At 44.8% G+C, this 22243-nt stretch overlaps 1 protein-coding gene across 1 annotated transcript; it reads right to left on the reverse strand.

Moving 5' to 3' along the window:
• Positions 1–179: 179 nt before the first annotated feature.
• Positions 180–22128, reverse strand: KIF7 (kinesin family member 7). Its single transcript, XM_039359168.1, has 18 exons — positions 21403–22128; positions 19219–19419; positions 17722–18139; positions 16558–17089; positions 15458–15595; positions 14223–14414; positions 12696–12880; positions 11395–11504; positions 11066–11215; positions 9439–9641; positions 8101–8298; positions 7362–7487; positions 6328–6504; positions 5626–5841; positions 4737–4943; positions 4057–4255; positions 3013–3150; positions 180–1344 (listed from the first exon to the last, which is right to left on the reverse strand). The coding sequence occupies exons 1-18, from the start codon at positions 21728–21730 to the stop codon at positions 971–973; spliced, it is 4092 nt and encodes a 1363-aa protein (XP_039215102.1). The 5' UTR covers positions 21731–22128; the 3' UTR covers positions 180–970.
• Between the last annotated feature and the right edge of the window lie 115 nt (positions 22129–22243).

A 22243-nucleotide genomic window follows, 5' to 3' on the forward strand; every position in this document is an offset into this window, starting at 1 on the left:
GGTCGTTAAAAGTTTTAGCACATCTTAGATTCATCTTAAGTATTCCAAGGCTCTAGATTTGTCTCCACTGCTCTCTTGAAGTCCTAACCCTGAACCTGTTGACTATACCTGGAGGGAAAGAAAAATCAAATACCGTTTTTTTATGATCAAACCTTCTCAAGGGCAAACTGCAGACAAACTTACAAATAGCTGTTCTAGTTTATTGAGAGTACAGTCCAAGAAGCTACTTAAAGTATGTATACATATTTGCAAACAGATAAAATTTACTGTCCCTTTGTTTGGATGGTATTCATTACAGGAAATCCAGGTTTGCAAAGAAAAGTGTCTCCAAAGAATGGAAACAACCAGTTTCACTGTAAAAGGCCACTATACAAAAGTAACAAAAGGCAGGGAAGCCCAGGTAAAAGATCTCTGAAGATGTCAACATTTGACTGGGTTCATTCATTACACTAAAGCAGAATGTGATTTATATAATCTGGAGATCGTAAATGCTGGGAGAGATCTTCCCAAGGCCAAAATCCACCAGTACAGTATTTCTGATAAATACTTATCTAGTCTCTGTTTAGAGATCTCCAGCGAAGGAATCCACCAACATTTGAGGCAGTCTTTTCCATTATTTGGACATTTTCTATCATTAGGAAAGTGTAAAATCTCTATGGCAGACATGTCCAATCTTGGCAACTTTTAAGATTTGTGGACGTCAACTCCTACAGCTGGCTGGGTAATTCTGGGAGTTGAAGTCCACAAGTCTTAAATTTGCCAAGGTTGAGCACCCCTGATCTATGTCCTATCTTCTGGAGCAACTCTTCTCCATGCAGCCATGATGCATCCTTTTGTTAACTCAAGCTATTATTTCTTCAGAAGACCCTGATTTTGCATAATGGAGGGGCCCACCTCCTGTCTTTTTGGCGATTTATGAGCAGAAGGCTCTTATTAGCTTATTTTAGATGGAACAGTCAACATCTCAGAACTAGAGTGGATTTTTTCTGACATCAATGATTTCTGGATAAGACAATCCAGGAATAACGTTCTGGTTGGCCCGGTGCAATTCCTTCCGGGATCTGGGCAGCAAAGGAATCTCCTTGGCTTGGTTAGACCTTACGAGATAATCTGTCTCCATTTGACGAAAATCTTCCACTATCAAGTTATTGGCACTAGACATTGAGCAGCGCCTCCACGTGGACGGTAACGGTGTATGCACCAAGTCCCGGGCTTCCTCTTTTTGATTCCTTTCTGAGGGCTCCACCTGCAAGGATGGTTCCAGCTGGCTATTTTTGGTAAAATCTTCATAGGTGCTGAGTGAATGGGGTCTATCCCCAACCGCAAGGATGCTTCTTTCCATACCTGTAGGAGAAAAGAATCTTTTAGTGAAAGTGATGGAACGACATGGTTAATATAATAGCTGTTTGGGATTGGGTTTCACAAAGCCAACTGCTTTGCATACAGCAAAGCCCTTTTTAATATACTTGAATGATGTTCCTAGTAGGTACTGTATATAATATAAATTACGCAGCCAGCAGATAATGGTCAAATAAGCCAGGCAATGGTAGCAAGGGACAACAGGATCCATGAACTCAAGACATGTCCAAAAGTGCTTTTTCAGGAGGCAACTGGACTTTCTTGTTTTCCTTTGAAGATGTTTTGCTTCTCACCCAAGAAGCTTCTTCAGCTCTTGATGGTGGGGAATGGAAGGGTTTATATTCCTTGCAGACAGCTGGTCATTTGCATTCTTTCTGAGAGTCGTTGAAGCCGTTTGGAAGCTTACCTGTGTCCTCAGGGTCACTTGAGTAGTGTCAATGGGTGTGGAACCTTCTCGGCTGCAGGATGTTCCCCACCATCCAGTCAGAGCTGAAGAAGCTGCTTGGATGAGAAGCGAAACATCTTCAAAGAAAAACAAAGTCCAATTGCCTCCTGAAAAAGCACCTTTGGGACAACCATGACCTGGATGACTGAGGATCTCCATAGTACTCAGACATGATATCCCATAGTGCCAGGAGCTCTCTACGCCAGAGGTCCCCAACCTTTTGGGCATCAGGGACCGGTTCCATGGAGAGGTTTTTCCGCGGACCGGAGGGGGCGTGATTTTGTGTGCTGCCTGCATTTGTGCGGACCGGTACTGGTCGACCAACTGGGAGTTGGGAACCCCTGCTGTACACAGTGCAACCTGCATTTTTTAGCTCCTGGTGCTTCTGGGACAGTATTGCCAAACACGGTGCCTTGGCTCCTTTGCCAAGACATCTGTAGAGATCCTAAGTCCAGATGCATCCAGTTCCCATTTGGGAACATGACGAGATGAACTAATTCTACTTTATTGTAAGTCTGCGTTAACCAAACCTTGCAAGTCCAAAAGCACAAAACTTCCCATCTCCACTTTTAACTACTTGATTTTTTCCTAAGTTTCTTTCTCTGACTGTTAAAACCACTGCAGACTCCTGTATCTTGTCTGACGGTTTCCTAGTCCAGTGATGACGAACCTTTTAGAGACTGAGTGCCCAAACTGCAACCCAAAACCCACTTATGCATCGTTGGGTGCCAGGTGGGTGTGGCCCATTGGGTGGGCATGGCTGTGGTGGTAACGGCAGACTGGGTGGGACTAAAAAATTCAATCAATTCCAACTTTGCAAGATCTTTTTTTTTTCCCCATGAGAAGTTGAAATTGACTGATTGATTGAACCTTTTTTTTTTTTTGCACACAGCGGCGGAGGCCTAAAGCGAAAAGGTTTTATAAAACCCAGCTGAAGGCCTAGGATTGGGGCGACGGCACGCGTGCCCTCTGAGTGCCTCCTCTGGCACCCGTGCCATAGGTTCGTCACCACTGCCCTAGGCAATATCTCATCCTCTCTTTCCCCTGGTTCATTCATTTATTCCATTTCATCAATTTATCTTCCTGCCCCACTTCCTGTCCTCTCTTATCTGAACATTTCCTCCTTTTCTCAAGACCATTTCCTCAGTCCTCTACCAACCAGCAGAAAAGCAAAGTCTGATTCACCACACCAGAAACCTAAATCTCACCTCCGCTGTGTCCCTCTGACTGCTTTAACTTTTGGTTTAATTCCTCGTTTTGCCACTTGTAATGAGCCAATTTCTTTTCCAGCGTCTGGATCTTTTGCTCATACTGAAGCCTGTTGTTTCCCTGTCCTTCTATATGCTCTGCAAAAGAAGGAAATAAAGTCTGTTAAAAATGCAGAGATTTGGACAAACAAGGATTACAACAGAGAGAACACTTTTCTTTAAAAAAAATCACAGAATTAAAAAGATCAGAAGCTGATGGAAAACAACACAAGGAAACTTTCAAAGAATGTGCATCTGAATACATATTATCTTAAGGATAAACCTACTCTTCTATGTGCAATATAATGTAAGAACAGCTAATAAATAATCAGCTGATTCTTGTGTCACAGCATAGGGTAGCCCCTTAGCTGATCTGACAGATCTTTAAAAAGTTCAGCAGGATTGGAGCTGGTACATAGGATGGGGGAGCACAAGGAAATCTAGAGCTACCAATCTGATTCAGAAATTGGAAAAAGCACTCCAGAAAACAGCAATGACAGCCCCTCCTTTAGTGTTGGTCAGAGGTCTATATGATTGGGTCCATATGGTCCCCTGAAGTCCAGTTTCAGTAGAAGTTTGACTTTACTTTTCATTGTAAGGTTCTTCAAAGATCTCTGCTGTTTTTCAGCCAAATACATCTTTACAGATTCAATGGAAGAGGCAATTTCAGTTTTCCAAATCTGGTAGGAGAGAAGAATGGGATCCATTTTTTATGTGGCCCTCAGTTTATATGCCTTGGGAAATATGGATGATAAATCAATAAAAAAGGTTCATTACAAATGAGTATGAAGCAAATTCCCCAATTTCTTCAAGACCTCTCAAACAAGACGGAATATTAATTTGGGCACGGCCACCACAGATGTCTCCATCTTTCTTGCAATTCTACCTGAACAACTAGAACAGTTATAAATTTACACAGTGTGTGTTTTTAGGAACGGCAGTGCCATCAGTGATCAGATGAGGATTTAACAGAGACCACGATTCCTCCTCAGTCCTATTTATTACCCCGACTCTGCTGGAGCAGAAGCTGAATGTCCTGCTCATGTTCCTTCTGTTGCAAGGTCAGCTGACGGTCCATCTCCAAGCGTTGACGCTCCAGGGCCACCTCCAACCAAAACACCAGCTGGACCTGCTCTTCCAGCTGCATTTCCAGTTCAGAAAACGCCACACTCTGCTTGTGCTGGTCCTCTCGCAAGGTCACCACCTGATCATTACAGGAATGTTTCAACTGGCTGTGGTTATTTAAAAAAGGTAACAGGCAGTTCCACGAAGCCGAATTCTATAATAGTTATCCCAGAACTGAACAGGTACATAGCAGTTTAATTAGCTAAATGTTCTTCAAAACAAAGCGGATCAATTTTTCAACGAAGAAAAGTGACATGCAAGGGAGAAGTCTACAGCAGGAGTCCTCAACTCCCTGTCTGTGGACTGGCACCAGGCCCCAGTATGCCAGCAATCAGACCACACAAACAAGCAAAGCCCCATCCGTGGGATGCAGGCAGCACACAAAATCACGCACCCTCCAGTCCGTGGAAAAACCTCTCTCCACAAAACCGGTCCCTGGTGCCCAAAAGGTTGGGGACCCATAGTCTACAGTATCTCCTCTGACATGCTGGCTTTCTATGGCTGTGTGGGGGGGGGGAGTTTCACACACATTTCTGAGCCATGCATTATTGGATGCCTACCTTATCAAAGTATTTGCAAAGAAGTGCCCGGGTCTCGGCAGAAGAGAGGTAGCTGAGTTTTGCCATAAGATTCATCTCACATTGGGACAGAAGGCTGGCGGAGGACCTCACAACTCGCTGCCTGCAAGTAATGGACTCATTCTTATATTCTATGGCAGCATCCAGGGCTTCGATGGCTTCATCCAGCTGGAAAAGTATCCGCTCCTCCTAAAAACAGACCAAGATCCCCCCATGCCGAGAAATTATTTGATCCTCATGAGTGGTAAACAGTCAGCTGACTAGAATTCCAATCCTCGCTTTATCCACCGACCCATCTATCTACTGACCCTTCCTTCCTTCCTTCCTTCCTTCCTTCCTTCCTTCCTTCCTTCCTTCCTTCCTTCCTTCCTTCCTTCCTGTAATATAGTTACTGTTATGGCCATTGGTAGAATAAAGGGAGATCATGTTCTAAACTAGACATCTCCGAACTTGGCAACTTCCAAGATTGCGGACTTCAACTCCCAGAATTCCCTAGCCAGCATGCTGGCTGAGGAATTCTGGGAAATCCACCAGACTTACAGCTACCACGTTTGGAGGCCTCTATACTAAAGTATCACCAAGTCCCCAACTGAGCAGAATGATATTCATGGTTCAATGCAAGCTCCAAGATACCTCATTATCTTAATGATTACAATTTAAGGGTACTTGTTACCTCAACCCAACCTTTCTCATGGAATTGCTGTGGGGGGGGGGAATAAAACAAAGAGCAACCTCCATACAGAATTCAGTAGTGAAACATTTACTAACTTCCATGACGATTCAACCAAACATTGATTTTACATCTGTTTTTTGTTTTGTTTGTAATGGGATTGTTATCTGTTTTCCAAATAGAATGAGCAGACCTGCTTACCTCGGCCGATAGCAAGGTGCCCTGATTTAATTTCCCATCAATCTCCAATCGCTGCTTGAGCAACTGGTCCTTCTCCTGCCGCAAGCTATTAATTTCTTGTCGGATGTGTTGCTGGTCCTGTGCACTGCTGTGGCAAAGCTGCCCGTTCCTCTGGGTTAGCTCTTTCTCCAGGTACTCAAGACGGCTGGAGACACGAAGAATGTCATCATTCAGAGCCTGAAGCAGAGGGAGAAGGAAGAGACCTTAAGGATCATTCAGCATCCAACAGTCAGTTTTCCAGACTCCAATAACTCCTGGTAAGCAAATATTTACTGAAGAAAAGTTAGGAAGGCAAAATTAGAGAATGTCCACCGATCCCGGGAAAAGACACAGCTGCTTTAAAGAGTAGCAGAGATATAGTACTTGCACCCCTCAAGATTCTGAAGCATCTGTCTGAAGTTCACGTCCAAAGCATCGCACGATAGGACCAGTGGAATTGCCTAAATTTTCATACTGTTTCAGAGCTACTGTAGCTACCCCACCCTTAACAGAGCTTAAAGCTAAGTCACTGTAGCAGAGGAGTGAGAATTTATACATTATGTATAAATAATTCTTCATTCGCTCAGCATCTTACACAAGTTGTCCGTATTTCATTTAATCTACTTTCTTGACCAACGTTGACTGCTATAATATACTCAGGAACCAAAGGGACATTTTGCCCACCTGGCTAGATCGGAATCTCTTGTTTTCCAGGTCATTCTTCTCCTGAAGGAGAGCTTCTTTCTTGGCAACAATAGCTTCTCTCTTGGTCAATTCATCTTCCAGTTCACCCAGGGCGCGCCGCTGGTTGAGGATTTTTTCCATCTCTATATCCAACCACTTCTTCTGTTCTTCAATTTTCTGGTAGATAAACAGGAGAAAAAGAGAGCAGGTTGTCCACTGGGATCAGATATGCTAGACCAGGGGTCTTCAAACTTAGCCCTTTTATGACTTGTGGACTTCAACTCCCAGAATTCCTCAGCCAGGGTGCCTGGCTGAGGAATTCTGGGAGTTGAAGTCCACAAGTCATAAAAGGGTCAAGTTTGAAGACTCCTGTGCTAGACAAGGTGCACGTTTTTATTGTCAATTCCCCTCAAAAGATTCCTACTCTAAAAATCCCTCTTTGGACCAGACCAAATATATTCTCTTCTGACCTTGGGGTTCATGGATCACCTCTTCCAATTAACTCAGAGAGCAGAATATTTTTGTGATGCTATTTTTATTTATTTTTTACTTATTTAATCTGTACCCCACCTTTATTATTCTTACAAATAACTCAAGGTGGTGAACATATCCAAAACACCTTTCTCCTATTTTCCCCACAACAAGCACCTTGTCAGCTGGCTTGAGCTGAAAGACAGACTGGCCCAAAGTCACCCAGCTGACTTTCATGCCTAGTCAGGACTAGAACTCACCATCTCCTGGTGATTGGCCCAAAGTCACCCAGCCAGCTTTCATGCCTAAGGCAGGACTAGAACTCACCATCTCCTATAATTGGCCCAAAGTCACCTAGCCAGCTTTCATGCATAAAGCAGGACTACAACTCACACTCTCCTGGTGATTGACCCAAAGTCACTCAGCTGGCTTTCATAGCATCAACGTCACTGTGCAAATGACATTGTTGTATTATTTGGGTCATGATGTCCATGTTGTCCTTTGTCCCATGTGTGGACCACGTGCAGTGTCCTGCCAAGAAGCCCATACGCAGCTGCTTTTACCTGCTGCTGTTCTAGACTGATCATGGAATCATTGCTGCCGCTCCTGTGCTTCCGCTGGTAGGCAGCTACTTCCTCAGTTTTGATCCTCAGAATCTTCTGATGCTGCTCGTGCTTCAGCTCCAACTCCTAAAGATGGAAAGAAAAAAAATTATGCCATTTAGCTACTGTTTGTTTGTGTATTTATTTAAAACAAAGGAGAACAGCCCAGATCTTCTGGACAGCATATGGCTTCTGAACCTGCCTTGGACTCCAATAAAATTAATTAGATTCAAACACGATAGATAAGCTCTGCCTATCACCAGTTTTTCTCACTTGGATGCTGGAGCCCAGTCTCAAGGTTTCGACTGACGAGCCCAACTAAGCAAGCATCGTCAAGACAATCCAATCTCTTAATGCAAAACTTTATTGAGTACACCATTTCGGCAGAGATGAAAGCAAACCCAACTCTGGTTATTTCCCACGCAAACCACTATAATTAAAGCCTAGAATTCTCCCTCCCCCTATTAGTGCAGGTCACATGGGTCCAATCGAGTGTCAAAATATTGTTATGAGAAAGTGTCTCTGTGGGTTTGCAAACACCTGCTGAAATGTCCTTGGTTCACGGGGGCTGACTTCTTGTGGTCTGGAATCTGTGTTCCATTTCTCCCTCTCCTCCCTCCCTACTGCGTTGGCAAGCTGAGAAGCAATCATGGTGGCAACATCATAACTCGCTTCAAGCTTGACACCCAGCTATCTCTACCTTGACCCGATGTTGCCTCTTCTGCATCTCCGTTTCCAAGCGTCGCTTCTGCTCCACTTCTTGCCGCAAGCGCTTCTGAAGCTGCCCTTGCTGCTGCCGCATCAGCTGCACGTTCCTCTCTAATTCCAGCAAGCGTTTCTCATTTTGAGCAGAGAAGGAGGCCAGTCTCTCTGTCACTCGTTTCTTCTCCTGCAGGATCTGTGCCAAGAGAAACAAGACAGGGAGGGTAGCAGATGCCGGGACCGGACATTCAGTTCCTAAAATGGTCGGGACGACGGAACTGTGTCCTGATAAGGGTAGTCCTCAACTTACCATCACAATTGACCCCAACATTTATGTTGCTAAGTGAGACATTTGTCAAGTGAGTTTTGCCCCATTTTACAAACCTCCTCGCCACAGTTGTTACGTGAATGATTACAGTTGTTACGTTAATAACAGGGTTGTTAAGTGCGTCCGGCTTCTCCCATTGTCGCAAAAGGGGATCACGTGACCCCATGATACTGCAACCATCATAAATACGAGTCAGTTGCCAAGCATTTGAATTTTGTTCACGTGACCATGGGGATGCTGCAGTGGTTGTGTGAAAAATGGTCATAAGCCTCTTCTTGTAGTGCTGATGTAACTTTGAATGGTCCCTAAATGAACTGTTGATAAATCAAGGACTATCTGTACTTGGCTGCTCTCCCTTCTAAAGTTTGAGCTACTTCTCCAGACGTTCCCAGCATGAAGCAACAGCTACAGTGCCAGGTTTACATGTGACGCTTAAATTTAAAAATTCAAAGGATTCAGTCTGGGCCAAAAGACAAGCCCGTTTCACTCTGGGCTCACGTTAAACTCTTTACAAGTCACAATGGCTGGGTATCAGTAAAATGCTAGAGTTATTTAAACTTTTTTTTTTTTTTTTTGCATTTATAAACAGTTGGCTTCACACACATTATCCTACCCCATGAAACCAGTTTACAGTGGCGGTAGGGATTTGCTAAACTATCTAAACCAGGGGTAGGCAACCTTGGCTCTTTGATGACTTGTGGACTTCAACTCCCAGAATTCCTGAGCCAGCCACGCTGAGGGGAAAGGGAGAGGTTTCCAAGCTGAGCCATGCCGGCTCAGGAATTCTGGGAATTGAAGTCCACGAGTCATAAAAGAGCCAAGGTTGCCTATCCCTGATCTCAACCAAGCGTCTGCAACCTTGAGAACTTTAAGACTTGGGGACTTCAGCTCCCAAAATTCTTCAGCCAGCTGAAGTCCACAAGTCTTAAAGTTGTCAAGGTTGCAGACCCCTGATCTAAACCATTTTGGCTCCAGGCTTCATTTGAACCCTCTTCTTTTCTAGGCTACCTTTGCCTTGCTCTGAGCAGCTTCCACTTTGCTGCGATATTCCTGGAGTTTCCACTTTTCAGCAGGATCACGCGGTTCTTTGCTTTGCAGCTCTTGCAACTGCCTCTGGCCGTCGTTCAGTTCCACCCGTACCTCCTCGGCTTCCTCCTCCAGATGTTGGATCTTCTGCTGGTACTGCTTGTTCATGGCCTGAGCATGCTTGCCTGAAACAGACGGACTTCTGTGACATGGAAGAAGGTCAGCCCAGGAAGTGGCCTTCTGAACAGAAAAATGAGACCTCAAATGAACTAGAAAGAAGAGGAAGAATTGTGCAGAAGGATACAGCAGTCAAAGAGGAACAGAAGCAAAGTCTGATGACCCGAGAGAAAGCTCTGCTAGTCCTTTCCACAAGCAGTGAAGAAGAGAAACAGATGACCTGGGGAGGTAGGATTGTAGTAGCGGGCATAAGGAGTGGCCCTGAAGGACAAGAGGTAGAGGATCAAGCATGAGCTGAGTTCATTAAAAAAAAAAAAACTAATTTAAGTAAACGTCTTGGGCAAGTCCCTCTGTAATTCACAGAACGGTGAAGCAAGGAAGAAGAGAAGGACATTCAGACTTGCAAGGAAGATTATGCTGCTATCGCTTTTCCAAAAACTACTTTTTAGACCAATCTAGTATTGCAAGGGTCCCCAACCTCCAATCCGTGGACCAGTCAGTAACCGGTCCACACAAACAAGCAAATCTCCATCCACAAGATGCAGGCAGCACACAAAACCACGCACCCTCCGGTCCATGGAAAAACCTCTCTCCATGGAACCAGTCCCTGGTGCCCAAAAGGTTGGGGACCTCTGTAGTATAGGTTTCTCAGTTTCCTCTCCCCCCTAGACTGACAGTTATCAAGGAAAGAAACCATGCAGGGAGAGCAGAATCCTGAATGTTGCTCAACAGGAACCTTGCTTGAAAAATATTGCTTCTCAGGCTTATGAGAATTAATTTCATACCACAAATGTGACCCAATCGAAAAAGGGTCTCTACGGAGATAACATGGTGTCTATTTCAATCAATACGCCTATCCTGGCCCTCTTTTTCTCATTCTATTTTTATTTTAGATTTTTTAAAAAACATATGAGTGGGTTGAAAAAAAAATCTGAGAAAGCTGGCTTGCAGCACCATCCATTTTTCCACTAGTTATCAGCATTCTTTGCAAAGAAAATATAACTCTAATGAGTAGCCGCAACCAATGCTTTCTTGAGACGCATGCATATATCAAGAAAAAAAAAGGTAACCATAATAAAGTACATACTAGGGACCAAAGGGGACAAGAGGTGGAAGTGGACTAACGGGAAGCAATAAAATTTGTGATTTGCTATGCCCACCTTCTCAGTCATTTGGTGAACAGAGAAATCCCCGCAGTTATTTTACAATGGCTCTCCAAATTCTAAATGTGCCCACAGATCTAAAACACCTCTTGAGAGATGTATCTGCACACCTTCTACATCCTCTTCCCAGCCAGTCCAGCTCTATCCTCAACACCAGGGCTCTTCAAACTTGGCCCTTTTATGACTTGTGGACTTCAACTCCCAGAATTCCTCAGCCAGGCATAAAAGGGCCAAGTTTGAAGAGCCCTGCTCAACACACAGCTCTGTACCTGTCTTAATGAGCTCTACTATCAGGTCTTCTTTCATACGAATGTTGATGGCCAATTCACGGATCTTTTGGTGGGCCTGAAGCAGCTGCCATTCTGAATCCTTGCCTGGAAAGCTCCCTGCTGGACTGCCCAGCTCCTGTTGCCTACCATCTGGAACAGAAAATACGAGTGAGAGGTGTTTGGGACAAATTTTCTCACAATAAGGGATGGGAGCAATGGCACAAAGACAATGGAGTTGAGGTCCATTCATTTTAAAGCTGCCAAGGTTGAGAAGCACCATGACAGAGTGTTAAGGAAAGACTGATCAAAAGCATGAAAATATGGAGTACCTTTAGACAGTTCCAAAGATTTATCCTGAGCTGCCTCTGGGGATTTTGAGTTGTATTTTTTATTCTTTTTGGTTGAAAGCTCCTCTTTGCTCCAGCTGTGGGTTTTGTTCCTATAAGAAGACCAAGTTGTTGGGTTTAATAAAAACCCAGGATACCAATAAAGCAGACAAAAGAAAGAACAAAATTGAAAGCCATTTGAGAACTGTCATCTTATACTTGGATAGTTCCCTGAGACAACTGAAGGTATTGTACAACAAATATGAGAGATAAAAGTCTGTAGCAAGTCTCTGTGACAGGGTTATATGTGGTGCTAAGCCATGTCATACTTAATCATAGTTTACTACATAACCCATTACTGACTAGGGTTATATACTATGCAAGCCACAATAGTCAGTTCACGCAAAAGTAAACCTAAACAAACCAGATTATGGCTTAGTGAGATATGTGAACTGAGCCAGAAAGATAAGATTCATAGGATCTCTGTCAATTCATGTTAACCTTCTAACTTAGACATGTCAAACTCATGACGTCACATGATGTTGCGCAACGTATCGGGAGAGTTTTCCCATTGCCGGCAATGGGGTGGGCGTGGCTTTCTGATGACACATCCAGCCCGTGGGCTGGCAGTTTGACACCCCTGTTCTAACTCTTAAATTAAAGTTGAGTTAGCCTACCATAAGTAACTACTCATACTCTCTTCAATGTAGCAATATCCTTTTGAATCAAGTCCAGATGTTGAGTTTCTTATCTGTACTGTTCTGTGCAGAATAGAACAGTCTGTTCTGTCAATTAAGGTTCTTCTTTCAGCTTAGTGCCGTTTGCTCAAAATATTATCTCACTTTTCTAGCTGAAAGCTATGAACTATAGAAGCGAACTTTTCAGCTTCAAAGCAATCATTGTCTTGCAGATTTCACCGTGAAGATAATTGCGGACAGGCAAATAATTCAAGTCTCTTAATCCAAGAGACTCAAGCATAGATGCAATTTACGGCTTTGATTTGGACTGTCAATAAGAAGGCAACTTGACTGAAAGTCCCATCAGATCAGATTGACTGATCAGGCTGACGAGGGGGCTGAAAACGATGTTCTTTTTTTAGAAAACCAATTCAGAAAAATCAAATCAGTATCTAGAATCAAATAGAGGATTTCAATGGAATCAACGTTTCAAACTTGAACAACCCTTTTGAATTCAATGCAGATGCTTCATAGTTTTTTTAAAAAAACACCATATTTGAAACATTGTGGATACCACCAGACCCAAAACCATCTACAAGAAGATGTAAGATGTCACTCATGACTCACCTGTATTGCTGAAGGGGCCAGACTGGCCAACATCTATTCTCATCCTCCAAAGATGAATCCAAAACTTTGTCCAGTGTTTTCATTTGCAATACAGCCTTTGTCCCAAAGCTGTACGTACCATCTCCAGCGTGACTGTGACTTTGTCCCAATGAGTCTTCTCCATTGTGAGCTGTGACCCTATGGAGCTATTTAAAGAAATATGTGCAATGAAGAAAAGGCTGCAGGATGACTCTAAGAATTTGCTTACAGCTCTAAGTTATTTGCCCCAAGAAGGTTTGAGGTGACTTATAGCTACTTTGATTGAATTTTAATGATTTATCTTCTTCCAGGGAAATAAAAAAATAACTTATTGCAACACAAATATGAGCCACTTGCTAACCAATCACATTTTTGACCAGCAAGTTGCACAAGGCTAGGTCACGTCATCACGTTATGTGTGAAGGGAACCCCCAAAATTGGATGAATTGAGAAAGCCATGCTAAGTTAAGTATATAATGGGAATACGGTTAACGTGCCTCCCAGACACCTCATTATGTTCTTGCTTTTATTTTTCACTAGTTGTACCCAGCCACGCATTGCTGTGGCTCAAGAAAGAAAAAAGAAAGCGCACGTTTGTAGTATGTTTAATTTCACAATGCTTGTGGGTATACAATATTTTTTGTTGTTCCATTGTGTGTGCAGATATAGAGATTACGTCCAACAGATGGCACTGTTTTTCAAAAAAAGCATGTTTTTACCTGTTTTTCAAAAAAAGCATGTTTTTACCTGTCACAGGTGTGACATCTATATAATATAGGTATATAAAAACACGCGTGTATTCGAATGCAACGTTGTGTCAAAATTTCAAAGCAATCGGTGAAGAACTTTCGGAGATTTAAGTTTTGAACAAATGAACATTTACATTTTTATTTATATATAAGATTAATTCATGCAATGCCCAATAAGCTGATGCTCAAATTGTTTGCCATATTGTTAGGAAAAATGTATTAGGCATATTTTCCAGTGGAGAAAGATAGGTACCCAGGCCTGGGGCTCAGAATGTGTTAAGGACCCTGTGACTTAGCTATACTATTAGTCGATTAATCATCATGGCTGCTGTTTATATTTATTTATTTTGTGGACGTTTTTACTGTCTGCATGTTTTTACAATTACTTTGTTTTATGATTTTAGAACTGTAAGCTGCCCAGAGTCAGTCGGTTGAGTTGGACGGCTACAGAAATCGAATGAATAAATAAAGACTTTGAAGAAGGAGCTATCATCTTTTCCTCTCTCCCAAGATTATGATGTGATCTTGCACAGTAGCTTCTAAATTCCTGAAATAACCCACGATTTTGGTGTCCTTATGAGAGATTTCACAAGTGTATGCAAAAACGTTAATTCAGATGCCTATCGCAATCGCTTCTAAATGTGAGTTTATTTAACTGGATGAGGGTAGGAAGGGAGACATAGCCTGCAAGGTGCATCCAATCCAGACTTAAGAGAAAAAGTAACTCCCAAGTATAAGGTGATAAAAACAACTCACAAACCTTACTGGGATTATTACAGGCAAGCTTGAGCCAGTGGTGGGACTGGTGTGCATCCACAGGAGCTGTGTGTGGCCTTTGGTCAAGCTTCACCAAGGGGACAATCCCAAGCAGTTCAGGCATGGCCAAATGGGGCATCTTTAGGTAGTTCTGAAGTTCGGAGATGGTATCTTCCTGTTCTTGCAATTTGGCGCCCTGAAAAAAATAAATAACGCAAGACCAAATGTGACTGCTTGAAAGCGTAGCTGGTAACTTCAGGGCCATGGGCACCCCACTTCTTTATTGTTCCTATTCTGGTGTCCCCTCCTTCAGCAAAATGAGTAAAATGACTCATTGTCTTGTTTTTAAAGGGCGGTCGACCTATTCTCCAATGCACCTGAAGGCAGGAGAAGAAGCAACGGATGGAGAGCAACCTGGAACTAAGGAGAAATCAACCAGCTTGCCGTCAGAAGTTGTGGGTGCTCCAACACTGGAGGCTTTTAAGAAGGACTGGACAGCCACTTGTCTGGAATGGTATGGGGTCTTCTGCTTGAGTAGGGGGCTGGACTAGAAGTCCCTTCCAACTCTGATTTACTTTTTATTCTATTAAAGCACTAACATAACTTTGTGTATACTCCATGCATCTATCAAAAACTGTACGAAGAGGGGAAAATTGATCAAATCCCAATTGACTTCACCTTCTTTGGCGACATCACAGCACCATCTTCAGCTAGCTTCCAAGGCTATAGAAATACTTTATTTTTCCTTGACCTCCCCCCCCACCCCAATTTATAGCAGATATATCCATCTAGCAGCTTCCGGATGTGCTGGGATAAGAACTCTTCAAATTTCCCGCAAGTTTCTAAAGAAGGACTTCCCAGATTTGCAGTCCCAGCACTTTAAGGAAGGAAACTGCTTCAGAAGAATTACATGAGAGATACGGGCTTGCACCAAATGCCTGATTGCAGATCTTCTACCTGTTCCCACCGGCCTTTTGAGTGGACATCCAGAGAAACTTTGGGATTAGAAGGTAGGAAGGCAAGTACCTCAAAGGCAAGCCTGTAAGTAAGAGAATGGAGCGACTGACCCAAATTCCAAAGATGGATGATCTCCTCACCTCAAATGCAGCTGAAGGAAGATAAGCTCTCAAGGAGCCCAAAAGTGGAAAAAAAGAATACAGCTGCAAAGATGAATGACTCCTTGATCAGCAAGATGGCCGGCCAAAGGAGGAGAAGCTTGCCAACCTATCAAGGAGATACCTGGGCTTTGTACTGCTCCATAGCATCCTCAAGGGCTGCCAAGAAATCCTGGTTCTCTTTCTCTAAGCGCTCTACTTGCTCTTCCAGCCTCACCACCTCCTCCCTTCTCATCATCTCGGGTCCTCGTTGATGCTCCTCCTGGCAAAAGAAGAAGAGGACAAGGAGAGAAAAATGGGATCTTCTGCATGGGCTCTTCAGTAATTTCTTGGATCATCTCCCCATCCAGATCAGAGCCGAGCACCTTCATAACCACTTTCAGTATCTCCCCATGAGACGCTGTTGGGAAAAACAGCTCCATGTCTGGCACCCCCCAAATAATTCCCCTGGATCAAAAACAGCTGGCTGCTATGAGGAACTACAGGCCATACGTAAGTTCCCTTTGTTATCACATCAAGATTGGTCACAAAATTTAGCAGCGGCTACTTTAGGCAGCTTTCCAAGTCGTTTAACGATGGAGAAGGAGAAGGGAGGCTATTTAATTACATCCCCACCTTTAACGGTCCCCAAGAGCGAAAAAATAAAAATCCAAAATAATCCATCATGTCCCTTCCAAACACTTCACAGCGTAATAGTCTCTGGCAGCTTAAAAAAGACCCTTAAAATCTACATACCCCACCCAAATTCTAAGGACAGGAAAGATAATAGGATTAACCCACCACCACCATCAGAATACCAGAAAGGCACACTCAGACTCAGGTCAAAGTAAATGACACAGGAAATACAAAGCCTCAAACAGGAACAGGAAACAACCTGAAGAGCCCCAGAAGGTATCAAAACCCACCACTCCCTGTAGTCACTCTTTTTTCCAGAGCCGTCTTTCTGTCTGGCTCTCCTCTTCAATAAACTACAACCTTCTTTCTAAAGCAGTCTCCATGTTGTTTATTCCCGGCTTGGACTGGACCCTGATGAGGATTTTTCCTTCAACAATACTTTATTGTTGATCACCTATATGACAAGAATCTTGCCAGGGAAGTTTGCCTTCCCCTGGGAAACAGCAGATATAGACCTAACATTTGGACCTCAGATGTTGCCTCTCCTGAACCAACTCCTCTTTCCTAAATGGGCTCCCTCCCCTTCAGTTGGTGGTTCCACCACAGTACCTGAGTCTTGGCCAGCTTGGAACTGGAAGTTTTGGAGTGCAGCTCCTCAGCCGAAGTGCTTCCGATCCCGCTGTCTACGCCAGAGGTCAAGCTCAGTTCACTGGCCCCGTTTTCCACTGCACAGAGCCAGCCCTTCACTTGGAGCCCCTGTTCCTCTGTCAAATAGCCTTGCAGCTCCATCAAGAGCTGATAGGCAGCATCTGTGCAAGTCCGGTAGTGGTTGCATTCAGCTCGTAAGCGAGCCACATTTTCCTCCACATGGCCCTTGATGGGCACCTCCGATCGACGGATAATGCGAGTCTCCGAGCGGTGTCTGTGTTCCAGGGCCCTCTGAAGCTTCTTGATACGCAGCTGTAGGGCTTCTACGGGCTCTACCTCCTTGCTGCAATTCACCACAGCCCAATTTTTGATATTCTGAGCCCACCGGGCATAATTCAGAGTAGTCAGACTCTCATCAAAGTCGGAGGAGGAAGGGCTGACGCAGGCGATCATCACCGTTTTGGCGTTCCCGCCTAAAGAGCCTTTCAAGATCCTAAAAGCAGAGCAGGACTTCACCTTAGCAAGACTGAAGTAGAATGGGAGGAATCACCCATAAAGAAGAAACAATGTGGTCCCGTTTTTGTTTTGGGTCATAAATATCTCTTGGGAAGGAAAAACGTCTCAGGGGCTGTAAATGAAAATAACTGTGGCATGGAAGTTCATTTATTTATGCAGTTCTTAGCTTCAAATCAATTTTATTTCGGGAAGGAAAAAAAGCACCCATTGGCATTGTAGAATCCTGCCCTGAATTTAAAGTATGATTTGTTTACTTATTTTTGCTGCCTACGCCATAATTGTCTGGGTTCTCGTGATGTGCTAAGCCACACAGCCTAGCTTCCAAACATCAGCTTATGCGTTCTGCAAAGCCAGCCAGCAAAGCTTAGAAATCAGGGTTTTGCTTGAACCCAGGCTGTTATGATTTATCCAACGTCACTCTTATGTCCACAATGACTTAGCACACGCTGAAAACCCCGACAGACTATTTCCCAACTACTGAGCTGTATCATCTATTTCAGCTTAAAAAAGAAGTGAGGGGAGATAACAAAGGATAACAAAAGGTAACAAAATCTAATTCTAGAATTATATCCTAAGCCGAGCTGCTGAAGGAATCAGCAAAGAGACTACCTGGTGATTTTGGAATCCCGATACGGGACGTGGCTGCTTTTCCGGCGTGGGTCTCCCAGGGCACTGATGACGTTTCCCAAGGCCAAGAGGCTGGCATTGATCTGGATGCTCTCCTTCAGCCTCTCCCCGGTACATCCCAACTTCATCACCCGCTCAGAACCAGCCAGATCCACAAAGTGAAACTTGGAAGTGAGGATCTGCCCAGAGGTTGGAGCCAAAGTCTTCTCTGGGCAGGCGAAGCGAGCGAGGCGGCTGCTGCTCTGCCTTTGTGCCATGGTCACAGTGAAGATGGTATGGGAGCGACTGGACTTCCTGTTGAGGCGGGTGCTTCCCGTGTGCTTGGCTGCATTGCCCATGTCCAGCAGGCTCAGAACCTCATCCAGACCTTCCACTTCAGTTTCCTTCACCCCGTGCAGCACTGCAGTAAGAGAAGAAAGGAATAGTTAGGAAGAAGGAAGAAGAAGGAATGAGGAGGGAGGAGGGAGGAGAAGGAGAAGAAGGGGGTAGGAGGAGGAGGAGGAGGAAGAGAAGGAGGAGGAGGAGAAGAAGGAGAAGAAGGAGAAGAAAAGGAAGAAGGAGGAGGAGGAGGAGGAGGAGGAAGAAGAAGAAGAAGAAGAAGAAGAAGAAGAAGAAGAAGAAGAAGAAGAAGAAGAAGAAGAAGAAGAAGAAGAAGAAGAAGAAGAAGAAGAAGAAGAAGAAGAAGAAGAAGAAGAAGAAGAAGAAGAAGAAGAAGAAGAAGAAGAAGAAGAAGAAGAAGAAGAAGAAGAAGAAGAAGAAGAAGAAGAAGAACAACAACAACAACAACAACAATCTTTCTTGGAATTTTATATACTATCTTAGCAGCTATGATTAAAAAAAGGGGGACAATAATGAAAGGAGTGGATAATATAGTACTAATAGTAACAGGTGCCTTAGATGCCATCCCAAAACAACTGCAGAACCACTTAAACATCATTGGCATTGACAGAATTACTTTCAATCAATTACAAAAGGCAGCTTTACTTAGAACAGCTTACATCCTGTGACAATACTTTTAACACCAGCAAATTGCAACATCTGCCTATCCCAGATCCTTGGGAAGGACTCAAAAGGTAGATAAAAGTGCCAAATCCAATCTAAACATCTGGTTGACTGTGCAACCAACCATAATAATAAGAGTAACAACAACAAAAAAGAGGGCAGGTCATTAGGGAAAAAACTAGCCAAATCAAAAATCTCACTGGAAAATTGAATGCCTAGCAAGGGATAGATGTTGCCTTCAGCAACAAATGTGCTATCAAACTCGTTTTACAAAGGAGGAGAAACACATCTCCTAAGGGGTTCCTTATGGAGGAAGAGGGGAAGAGAAGAATCCTTTGGCTTATACCAGGGGTGTCAAACTGCCAGCCCACAGGCTGGATGCCTCACCAGGAAACCGCACCCACCCCATTGCCGGCAATGGAGAAAAAGCTCCGATACATCGCGCGATGTCACAAGTTTGACATGTCTGGCTTATACCTATATTGCCTCTGTCATCCTCCCATATCTGTATGTCCTTGCTGGCTGTGTCCACTTGCAACAAGTCTCGGAACTCCTCCTTGTACACTTCCAGATAAGAGACGCGGACCGTGTAGTTGAGCAGATCGTTCTCATCCATCAGCTTGAAGGCTTCAGCCATGGCTCGAGGGATTATGCCCTGCTCATCCTCACGGATGGAAGCTGGATAGGAGAAATGGGATTTGTTAGTGGCCCTGACTGCAGGGAGGATGCATCCGCTCCCCAAGGGAAATACTCTGATGCAACGGAATGGTCGTCTTCTTGGAGGCACCACTGTCACATATGCTCCCTTTCCCACTAAAGGCAGACCTCCTAACAAGGGCACGTAGGCTTGGCAGCGCTTTGAAGAAAGGCATTGCACAGCCTGGATATATAAATTAATAATAAAACAAGAGTGTTTTAAGGGTTCTTTTAAAAAAACTAGACCAAGGAAGGAAGGAAGGAAGGAAGGAAGGAAGGAAGGAAGGACGGAAGGAAGGAAGGAAGGAAGGAAGGAAGGAAGGAAGGAAGGAAGGAAGGAAGGAAGGGGAAGAAGAGGAGGGAAGGGAGGGAGAAGAGAGAGGGAGGGACGGAGAGGAAGGAAGGAAGGGAAGGGAAGGAGAAGAGAGAGGGAAGGAGAGGAAGGAAGGAAGGAAGGAAGAAGAGAGGGAGGGAGGGAGAGGAAGAAAGAAAGGAAGGAAGGGAGGGAGGGAAGGGAGGGAGAAGAGAGAGGGAGGGGGAGAAGAGAGAGGAAGGAAGAGAGGGAGGGAGGGAGAGGAAGGGAGAGAGGAAGGAAGGAAGAAGAGAGGGAGGGAGGGAGAGGAAGGAAGAAAGGAAGGAAGGGAGGGAGAAGAGAGAGGGAGGGAGAGGAAGGGAGGGAGAGAGGGAGGGAGGATACAGTACCCAATTATTCACCCAGGGTTATATAGCAACCAGAGAAATAAAAATTGGAGACATGGGGATTTCTATCTTCCACACTTTTTTTTTTTTTGCTATACGTCAAATGTAACACATTTAAAAATGGAAAGAAGTTTTCAATCCACCTCTTGACGTCCCAATTCCATCTAACAGAAATTTTGAAAATAAGACAATCTCGGAATCCTTATACTGAATAAACGCAACTCCCTTCTACCGAAGGATTCCGTCATGATCCTGTATACATTTGCTGAGCACAGACCATCTTTTAGAACGATTCTGGTTGCGGGTTGCAGTTCAGCACATCTGCACAGGTCCTGGTTGGGGAAGACTGCTCAGGCCGTCCTTGACTTACAACAGTTCGTTTAGTGACCACCATTCAAACTTACAATGGCACTGAGAAAAGCGACCTACGACTGTTTTTCTATACTGATGACCATTGCAGCATCCCCCAGGTTCAACATTCAGACGCTTGGCAACTGACTCATATTTATGACGGCTGCAGGGGGTCATGCGATCCCTTTTTCGACCTTCTGATAAGCGAAGTCCACGGAGGAAGCCAGATTAACAACCGTGTCACTAACTGAACAAGAGCAGTGAATGTGCTTAACCGCCGTGCCAAGAAAAGTCATAAAAGGAGGCCAAACGCAACTTCACAACGGCCTCCCTTAGCAACAGTGGGCTCTGTTGGGGTCGTAAGTACAGGACTACCTGCATTCATGCCTTCTAAAATAAGAGAGACTTTAAAGCAGAGGTTTCCAACCTACGGGGCACCAGGGACCGGTTCCGTGGAGAGAGGTTTTTATTTATTTATTTATGAGACTTATATACCGCTTTAAGTGCAAGCACTCTCTAAGCGGTGTACACCAGTAAGCAATGTATGTAATGTATATATATATATATATATATATATATATATATATATATATTTACATTGCCCCCAACAATCTGGGTCCTCATTTGACCTACCTCGGAAGGATGGAAGGCTGAGTCAACCTTGAGCCGGTGAGATTTGAACCGCTGACCTGCTGAACATAGTCAGCTAAAGTGGCCTGTAGTACTGCACTCTAACTGCTGCGCCACCTCAAAGGCTGCGTGGTTTTGTGTGCTGCCTGCATCCCACGATGGGCCTTTGCTTGTTTGTGCGGACCGGTTGCTGGCATGCCACAGCTCGGTACTGGTCCACAGACCGGGGGTTGGAGACCCCTGCTTTAAAGGACCTAATTCATGCAAGAAAACCAGTCGACTTACAGACACGTGCTTCTCCAATGGTATAGGTCTTCCCCGAGCCAGTCTGGCCGTAAGCAAAGACGGTGACATTAAAGCCTTCCAGGAACGCTTCCACCAGCGGCTGGACACAGGTGGCATACACAGAGACCTGGTCTGATGTTTCGGTGAAGATCGTCTCAAACTGGAAACGTTGGCTGTGGCCCAAAGTCACCTCCTTCTTCTCAGGGTCTCCCTGGAGGCAGGTCTGGTGCCCGTGTAACCTTTCCTTGGGCAACAGTGGCCGAATGCGCACGGCTACCCTGACCGGGGTCTCTTCCATCAATGGCTGGACCTTGGCTTTCAGACCCATGGTTGGCAAGGGCAGGAAGTCAGGAGAGAGACAAACCCAAAGGCGGCACCATCTTTCTGGTACAAGAAGAGGTCTGGAAGAAGGAGCTGTCTAGGCAGCTTCTTGGCTCCTCTCGTCTAGTCCCACAATATTCCCAAGATCTGGGAGGGAGACGAGCCCCAAAGAGAGGACGGGACCTACAGCATCGCCTTCCCCAAGGATGGGAACTGTAGCCAAGGCTGCTTCCAGGGCAGAAGCTGGTCTGTTGGACCCCCCTCTGCGTTCCTTCCACTCCCTCACCAGGGACAATCATCGAGTCCTCTCCACACGCTCAGAGGCACCCTGTGTCCAAAAAGGGGGAGCCGCCTCTCTCTGTCCCGACTCACCTCATGCCGCCTCCTTTCCTTGCGCATCACACCCTCCCCATCCACCCCCCAAAGTCCTGGGATAGCCGGCGCGGAGCGATGGCGTCAAGGGGCGGCTCCGGTTCCTTCCTCTCCCACATCCGAGGGAGGGCTGGGGGGGTAGCGAAGG

This window comes from Crotalus tigris, unplaced genomic scaffold (assembly GCF_016545835.1).
Source record: "Crotalus tigris isolate CLP2741 ecotype Arizona unplaced genomic scaffold, ASM1654583v1 scf7180000019068.10715455, whole genome shotgun sequence".
In the NCBI taxonomy this organism is placed as follows: Eukaryota; Metazoa; Chordata; class Lepidosauria; order Squamata; family Viperidae; genus Crotalus; species Crotalus tigris.

Bases quoted from the DNA above. Each gene is read 5' to 3' on its own strand.
- KIF7 (XM_039359168.1), bottom strand. From the start codon at position 21,730: ATGGGTCTGAAAGCCAAGGTCCAGCCATTGATGGAAGAGACCCCGGTC. The intron at 6,505-7,361 runs GTAAAAGCAGCT...TTTATCTACCAG, and splicing joins TCAGTCTAGAACAGCAGCAG to AAAATTGAAGAACAGAAGAA. The intron at 4,944-5,625 runs GTAAGCAGGTCT...GTCTGTTTTTAG, and splicing joins GCACCTTGCTATCGGCCGAG to GAGGAGCGGATACTTTTCCA.